The 9,070-nt window shown below is 34.9% G+C and overlaps 1 protein-coding gene across 2 annotated transcripts; it reads right to left on the minus strand.

Annotated features, from left to right (window-relative positions):
* Positions 1 to 89: 89 nt before the first annotated feature.
* On the minus strand, positions 90 to 4,667 carry LOC133822598 (organic cation/carnitine transporter 7). Of its 2 annotated transcripts, XM_062254981.1 has the most exons (7): positions 4,480 to 4,667; positions 4,198 to 4,248; positions 3,829 to 4,112; positions 2,922 to 3,159; positions 1,360 to 1,894; positions 1,031 to 1,233; positions 90 to 448 (listed from the first exon to the last, which is right to left on the minus strand). In XM_062254981.1, the coding sequence occupies exons 3-7, from the start codon at positions 4,101 to 4,103 to the stop codon at positions 197 to 199; spliced, it is 1,503 nt and encodes a 500-aa protein (XP_062110965.1). In that variant the 5' UTR covers positions 4,104 to 4,112; positions 4,198 to 4,248; positions 4,480 to 4,667; the 3' UTR covers positions 90 to 196. The 2 variants fall into 2 exon arrangements, with proteins under 2 accessions (XP_062110965.1, XP_062110964.1); XM_062254980.1 differs by lacking the exon at positions 4,198 to 4,248.
* Between the last annotated feature and the right edge of the window lie 4,403 nt (positions 4,668 to 9,070).

Raw genomic sequence — 9,070 nt, forward strand, 5'->3', positions numbered from 1 at the left:
GAGTTTCTCCATTTGACAAGTAATCTATCTCTACTCTATTACAAGTCCTCTATAGTTGAAAACTGTGGAGCTTTGGTGTAATTAGTTGGTAAGCATGGGAAGGGTGGAGCCTAGTGTCTCATTCATATATATAATATCTGCAAAATTATGACATTGTATGGAAGGGCTACCTCTGTATCTGTTCACTGTGGTGAGTTCATACCACTGATGATTCTAATTGTTTTGAGGTAGCTACATGATCGGTCAATTCACGACCCTTGGTTTCAAATGGGAAGAGCAGTACGCCGATCCCTGAAAGAAAAACTACAATCTCAAAAAGAATAACCGCCGCAGTTTGATGGCATCCGTGTATTAATCCTATTGCCACGAGGGGACATGTCATTCCACCAATTCTTCCCACTGAGCTCGCAAGTCCAACACCTGATGTTCTAACTGAGGTTGGGTATATCTACAGTTCAAATCATTACAGTAACAGTAAAGAAAGTTAGTATTTGTATGAACTTAATTTCAATAGAACAAAATTGAAGTAATTGTTGCCAACAAGGCAGTATCAAATTATTAGGAAAACAAAGAGAATTTTGGATTTGAAACATTTGGTGTATCTTTGGGGCAACAGAGCACACTATGAGTGCAAAGCTAAGCAACTTTGAAAGGGTCAAAATTAAAACTGAGAAGCCAAAAGCTATATTTGATATTTCAATCACAAAAGCTATTTAGTATTTGGTATTCTTCAACTATGTGCTGGAAATTTTAGAACAGACTTGAGACTATACATAGAGAATAGCAAGTTCAAAACAATGTCTCTTTCCTGCTGTGTTTGATTATTTTTAATAAAGTTTTCAATAAAAGAGATTCCCACGCTAGATCAACATTGTAAAATGATACAACAAAGGAAAAATAATGGAATAAGCAGCAAGAGAAAGCATGGAGTGGCCATTTTTTTTTCTTCATATTTCCATCCTCGTGAGAAATTGAAGAAACATTATGATATAAATAGACTAAGATCACACATAATAAATTCATAATTTACCTCTGGAGCATATATATAGACAATTGTAAAGGTTGCTGTGATGCATGTGCGAGCTCCAAACAATAGGGCTGTAGTCAGATCTTGACGCTGATGGATAACCAAAGGGAATAGAAATACGCAACACACAAAGAACATGGTTGACATTGAACGTTTACGGCCCAGTCTATCTACTGTGAAGGCAGCTATTAGAAGTCCAGGCAGTTCTACATGGAATTAAATGCAAATGTTACTCAACAATTTTGTAGCGGTTGATAAACATTTTCTTTTGCATAATTTAATGATCATGACTAATAGGAAGAAAGAAAACAATGGTAGTTAAGTGTCAGTACCGGCAAAACTAGTGATGAAAATATCTCTGTAGCTGACATCCTGTGACTTTGGTGATTGCAAATTGTTTGGATAACATTTACTATGTCCATTATTTAACTCAGATGTCAGCAACACGAGGCCATAATATGAAAAAGCATTTCCAAAAAATACAAACCATAAAAGCAAGGTAGACCTAACTAATTTTGGGGAAAGAAGAATTAATAGTGATGAAAATGCCCCTGTCTTGGAATCTGTTTTCTTAGAAGTTGTGTTTTCATCACCCGCGGGCGGCAGTAAATGTGAATCTTCTTCTTCTGATGGGGTATTCTTTTCTTGTAGCTCAATTTGGTGATCTGAAACAAGAATACCAGGAGGGAGCTTGGTTTTGTTCATTCTTGCTATTTTTTCTAAAACATTGAGTGCTTCAGCTGTTCTTCCTTTCGAGCATAAAAATCGTGGTGACTCAGGTGCAACCCAATAGAATAGAAGGAGAAGGGATGAAGGTATCGAAGACAGGGCAAGAAGCCATCTCCAGCCCAGTGTTGGCATGACAAACTGTAAAGCACACAACATTTTAAGATCAAGATGCAAATTCAGTGTATTTATTATCACATATCTGGGCAGTAAAAGACTTGCTGAAGTCGACTAATTTACTTGCACCTTAAGTAATTTATGTTGCTTATCTGGTAGATTTAATGGACTGACATAAACAAAAACTCCCAATATTCTCCATTTTCATAGCAATTCAATTTCAAAATTTTGTGCTCATATCTTTTGGTACAATGATTCGTAATCATTTAGTAAAATATAAACAAGTAGTTAGAGTATAATAAATGGCTATTTGAGAAATTTAGTTTAAAATAAAACATTAAGTTAATATAATGCGCAAGAGGATAAGGGCAGAGTGTTCTCAACTCACAACATGAAAAGAGTGGAAGAGGCAAAAAGAGCTTAAACAAAGACAACCAATCTAATTAAATTTTGTGAGCAGGGAACTAAAAATGTGCTGAGTACATAATTTGGTCCAAAAAAAAATCATAATCCTTGGAGGCACCCTAAAAGATTCTATTGTGTTGACCGATCCAAGTCTTTATGATTATATCTTTTTTTTCATATAAAAAAAAACTACTTTTCTAAAAGCATCAGATCATGAAGCAAAATGGCATGCCAAAAGCATAGAGACATATCGAAATGAGAGCACAGCGCTTCTCTAAAATGTTTAATTTGACACAGACAAAGAATGAACTGGCTGAAAACAATGCTGCTGAATGCATAAATTTTTTTAATCATTGAGAGGGTTATTCCAATCTGAAGTCAAATGTCAAAGTCTAAGGAAGAATAAGAACCAAAGCATTTTCACAACCCTTAAAAGGTGTTGAATAATGGTCGGCCAAACCCATGTCTTAAATCATACTACTGTCCTTTTAAAAAATCTTCTAATCTATTCAGCATAAGGACTGAAGATCCTTTATGTCTAGAACGTTACTTTAAAATTAAAATGACAGATAGATTTTGAGATATTAGAATTAGGTAAACATATGCATAACCATCACCAAGAACAATAAGGTAATTAGAAGCATACCCATGCAAGTGAAGCCTCAAAAATTGTTCCAAGAGTCCAAAAAGCTGAAAAAATAACCATCCAAGTACCTCTGTTAGGAGCAGGAATGAACTCCAGAAACCAAGATGAGAGTACAGGACCACCTCCCAACCCAACACCAACCAAACAACGACAAATAAGCAACATTATATAATTGGGAGCAAGTGCACTCATAAATCCAGCCCCAGCAGTAACCATAGCTGTCATAAGGAATCCTTTCCTGAGGTTGAAAGAAGGGAATGAACAATTAAGACAATGGGAGAGGTATTAAAATTCACAATAAGCTCTAGCTCCACAATGATCATGAAAAGACAAAACTAAATTTACTGAAAACATATGTATCAGAAAAAAACTATACTAGAAAAAGTGGCAATTACATGGTACAAATAGCTAAAGGCAAAGAACCAAGTAACTGCTTCTAACAGAAAATAATCATGTTAACAAACCTTTTGAATAATACAACAAGTACATACTTGTCAGAACTATGTGGAATAACATATTGAAAAAGTTGTAACAAGTCATAACACAGCCGCAAGAACACAATGGTTAAAGCTTCGGTAATGGATTCAATATCACAGCTTGTTAAAAGAGTTTGCACTAATATGACTTCAAATGACACAAACAAAAAACATTCCTAATCAAAACAAAATCACAATCCTAGTTATAGAGATGTCGATCACTTCTACAGCATCAGAAACGTTTGGAAGTTCATAATTAATGACATAATTATTGTTACACGCTACTGCATATAGTTTTAAGAATCACATTAAAAGTTGCATCAGCTGTCAACCTTCTCATGAGTAAATGGAAGAGCAGTAGATCATCTCAGAACATCTTTCCTTTGAATGAAAGTACAAAACTAAGATTGGTGAAACAAAAGAAGACCCACCTCCTTCCATGTTTATCCGAAACAATGCCCCATGAATAAGCTCCGACGAGCATGCCAGCAAAAACAACACTAGTAATAAGGCTTTGTTGATGAGATGAGATGCCCCATGCTGATCGAAGAGCTGGCCCAACAAAAGAAAGCAGCATCATCTCCATTGCCTCAGAAATCCAAGCCATGCCTGCGTAACAGAGCACAAGAACATGGAATTTTCCGAACCCCATGGACACAAGGGCCTCATCCACAGTAAAGGTTTTGCTGCCATCTTCTGGTGGCATCTATGGAAACTGACAAGAGCAACAACGAGCTTTTAATTTGTGAATTTTTGGTTTTTTGTTGAAATGTACAGTCATAAAACGATCTATATCTAACCTTGATTATAATAATAATACCTAAAATTCGAGACTTTAAATCACCATAACACTGCCAATCCAATAAAATTCAACATTTCTAAGAAAAATAAACACATCAAAATGTAAATCTGAGTATGAACAAGATCATTACAATGGCAAAAATAACTAATACCCAGATCCAAAAGTCACAGACCGAAACAACTTGATAAGGCAAAATGATCCAATCTAGGAAAAATGAAAGAGATTGATATTGACCATGGCCATTTTGACCAGAAATAGTAAACAAAAGAAAAGGAAGAACCTTGGAATTGGTATGGCGGTCTCCGTCTTCTTGAGGTTGAAGGGGTCCTTGTCAATGGAGGTTGTCCGGTTCTGGTGTGCCCTTTGAGAGAGAAGTCGTTCGCTTTCCCGCTTTCTTCACAGTTGTCTTCTCAACCGACAACCCAGCTTCTTTGCTCTCTTTTTTGCTCCTATGAAATTCTGGTTTGACTTGTGACTTTCGCTAATCTCCTCTTTAGTTACATGTGTTTCCATTTAAAAATTCAAACATAAAAACGACATGTCGTATTCTCAATACTATGAACAACTAACTTGTCGTCGTTAATTGAGAGTAGTTAAACGACAACGGAAATTACATGGGATTATATTAATTTCAAACAAGAGTATTATTTGGTGACTTACTAAAAAAAAAAGGTACTTTTATAACTATAATATATTTTAATTTGTAAGATATTATTCATCTTTACACAATTTTGTTTTGGGATAATTGTGGTATAAGTACCCAAAGTTTGAGTTTTGTACGCGACATAGATCCCGTGTTTATTTTTAGTGGCAATAGTACCCATAGCACAAAAAAGTGTTATTCTTTTTTGTTCTGTTTGGTTTCTTTCGTTGGTGGCATCTGGGTATACACGTGTACGCACTAGATAATTCAGAGTTTTAATTAAATTTAAAACATTTTTTTAAATCTATTTCCAAAATAATTAAATTAAGTCTATTTGCTAAAACAAATGAAAATAAATAAATTGTAACAGTAAAGAAAAAAGAAACTAGCTTTCCCTTTCACACGAGAATAACCCAAAATACACAAAGTTGTGTCTGAAACCCTAAGTGTTCCGACCACCAGCTTCACCAAAGCAACGGTGACTTCACTTGAATCTGAAACCCAAACTGTTCCGACCACCACCTAACCCATTTCGACGGTGACTTCGCCTGACGATGTCGTGGTGGCTTGCTTCAAAGCCTGGTTCAAGTTATGGTAAGTTTTATGTTGAATTTTGTTTTTGTTAAAGTTGTATTTGATGGGATGCTTTTGTGTGCTTCCCCACATTAGTAGACACATATTTTTTCTGTTATTTTCATGGTTTGTAGCATCGGATGCTTTGGTGTGTTGTCCCAAATCTGAACAGAAGTAGATGTTGTTATTGTTGGGGTTTTATGCCCTAATTAAAACTCAAATTCTTTGTAATCTCATTTTATTATCAATAAAAGAATAAAATCATTTTTTGACTTGGTCAATCACTTTGCTCACATGTTTTATTTTCATGATTATTTGTTTAATATAAACTTCTATTAAATCCCGAGCATATAGCTAATCTTATTTATAGTGACGTCATCACAGTGTAATATAAATATGATTATATGTTCAAAATAAGTTAGTCCTAAGTGTTGACTGTGTTTTTAGCTAACGACGTGAGAACGTCAAATACGACAAACCTTCAAGAGAATTTAAATAACACAGACGGTTTTAATCAATGAAAGTAAATAACACAAGAGATTTTATAGTGGTTCAGCCCCGATTGTCGGTAATAGCCTAATCCACTTAGAGTTGTGATTTATAGATCTGTACTCAAGATCAGATGGACTGAGCCAACTGAGTTTCTTCAGTACAGATTGCAAAAATACAAGAATTCTCTCAAATGCCAGCACTTTCTCTCTCTAGAATACTCAGACCCAAATTTCTCTCTCTAGAAAGAAGAAGCAGAAGAAAAACCCCTCTCTAATCCCATAAGCCCTCTATTTATAGGCTTAGGGTCATACATACGGTATCCCCTAGAACCGGGATATTTTATTATATTTATTACATTTAAATTACAAAGATACATTCAAAATTCAAAATGTAACAAACCCCCCATTTGTGGGAAGAATGAGAGATTCCCGCATATCTTGTTGAAGTTGTTTCTGGGAATCTTGACTTAGTCTCCTCTAGCAGGTTGATCCACCTCCTACTGACCACCCATGCAAGTGCTGGTCGAACATGTGCATGGTGGTAGGACAAACATTTGTTGGTCGGACGTGCATGGTGGTAGGACATGCATGGTGGTAGGACATGCACTTCTCTCCTCTAACATGGCACTCTCCTCTAGCATGCCATGTTTCTCCTCGGACCAAATCCTTGGGGTCTCCTAGGACCACCCTCTTGGGGTCTCCTAGGACCACTCTCTTGAGTTCTCCTCGGATGCACTCTCCTTAGCTCTCCTAGGATGCACTTGTAGGATCTTGAAATTTAAATCTAGATGCATGCTTCCTATTATTTTTCCAAACACATAATAGAAACATAGAATAACACAACATACATATGAACATTAGATTCGTAAATTAACATAAACACAATGATGTAGAAACTTACGAATACGCAGCGGAACTGGAACAACTCCTTCCTTCAATCTCTCTAACCCTTGATTCCTTTCTGTAGCAGAGTATTATCAAGAGATTGAACTAGATTAGCAACATAGTCTTCCTCACCAAGCCTTTGATCAATCTAGAACTAGTGTGGGCTGGTTCTCAACACATGAGAAAGAGATCTAGAAAAGAAGAAGAGAAAGTGGCTAAGAAAGGATTAGAGTGTCTAGGTTTTCACTTACCCAATGAATTAACTGATACTGACTTATGAAAACCCTAGATATCATATTCCTTATATAGACAACTTAATGGGCTTTATTTAAATTTAAATTTAAATTTAAATTTTGAATTAATTAAACTAATAAACAAAAAGATAAAAGCCTTGGGCTCCCACAAATGGACTTGGGCCCAATACTTTTATTTTGAATTTAAATCCCAATTGGGCCTAAATTCAAAACCTTTTATTTATTTATTTATTTTAATTAATTAACTAAATCCTTATTCAAATTAACTAATTATAATTTGAAACTTGATTTAATTTTTATTTATTTATATTGACACCAATTTATCAATATTAATAAATTTACCCAAAGATTCTCTTTTATTATATAAATCTCATATCTCTATAAATTTTCCAAAATTGACCTAGTCAACTTAAAAAAAATCCTAATTGATAATTAAATCAATTAATTGAGACATTCTAGATGATTTACTCAAAGGTGATGCGGGGACCATGGATCCATGAAATCAAGCTCCAATAAGTTACCGTGAATTTATTTACGAATAATTTCACTACCTTATTAATTCCTCGTGACTCCACTATAGACTTGGAATTGAACTCTTGAATTCATAGAACGTATTTTCCAAAGCATAAATACGTTATCCATTGTTATAACCATTACAGTTAGTCAATCCTCTATCGATGACTTACTAACAAGCTGGGTGAAAATTACCGTTTTACCCCTCATCAGTATTTTATCCTTAACTCCCACTAAGTTCCTTATAAATGATATTTCCGTGAACTTAATCACAGAAATGAGATCTCAATCATTTAACCTTTTGAACAAAGCAATTAAGGAAATCATCTTTTCACTTCTCATACAGAAGTTATAGATTTCATATCTATGAATAATACTCCCACTCAATTTCATTACTAAATCTCCAAGATGTAAGTATGGGCTAGACCGTAGGGTAAGCTGGTAACGAACAAGTCAAAAGATTTAAATAATATAATTAGCAGAATATTATCACTCAGAATTAAGATCGACTTAACCTATGGTCAACGTTGTGATATTGATTAGATTCGATAACAACGATACTTATTTATCAATCAATAATCAATATCGGTCCTAGTCCGATGTAACCAAATACATCCGATCATATCTACTTGGTCAATGCCTTGGACAAGACATCACACTCCTAATGTGTAAGTAGATCATATCGTAGATTTCCTAATCAGTGAAAATCCAATGCACTGATCTAATCTAGGACTTGTTCTTTTGAACATATAATTACAACTATAATCCACTGTGACCTAGTCACCATAATTGTAACTATCCATATGTTCAGGATTTTATGAATGTTTGTATTAATTGAATAAACATGTAATAAAACAAGCGAACAATGCAATTGAATAAAAAAAATGATTTCTACTCCTTTTATTGATAATAATAACGTGTTACATAAGAAAAATGGTTTTATTAAGGGCATAAAACCCAACAGCACTCTCCTTAGCTCTCCTAGGATGCATTCTCCTTAGCCTCCTAGGATGCACTCTCCTTAGCCTCCTAGGATGCATTCTCCTTAGCTTTCCTCGGACCAAGGTGCACTTGGCTTGGTTATGACATCTTTCAAGCAGTCCAAATTCTTCGTCAGTCTACCGGGTCCCTTTATCACAACTCTGAGGAGTCAATGTATTTATTGACTATTAATGTGTCTTTTACTGATCATGCACTGCCCCTTGTCACCTTTATTGCCACGTTATTGATCTCCAATTTTTGGGTATAACACTAAGGTTAGTCAGTGCACATGATTTACACTGACTTGCCAATCTACGATATGATCTACTTACACATTACAGTGTTATGTTTTTTCCAGAACATTAACAAAGTAGATAAGATCGGATGTATTTGTTACATCGGACATGACCGATATTGACAGTTGATAAGATAAGTAAACATACCGTTATTATCTATTCTAGTCATATCATATAGTTGACCATAGGTCGATTCAATCTTAATTCTGAGTGGTTAGTATTCTAACTGATTGTA

Source organism: Humulus lupulus, chromosome 3, assembly GCF_963169125.1.
Source record: "Humulus lupulus chromosome 3, drHumLupu1.1, whole genome shotgun sequence".
Lineage (NCBI taxonomy): Eukaryota > Viridiplantae > Streptophyta > Magnoliopsida > Rosales > Cannabaceae > Humulus > Humulus lupulus.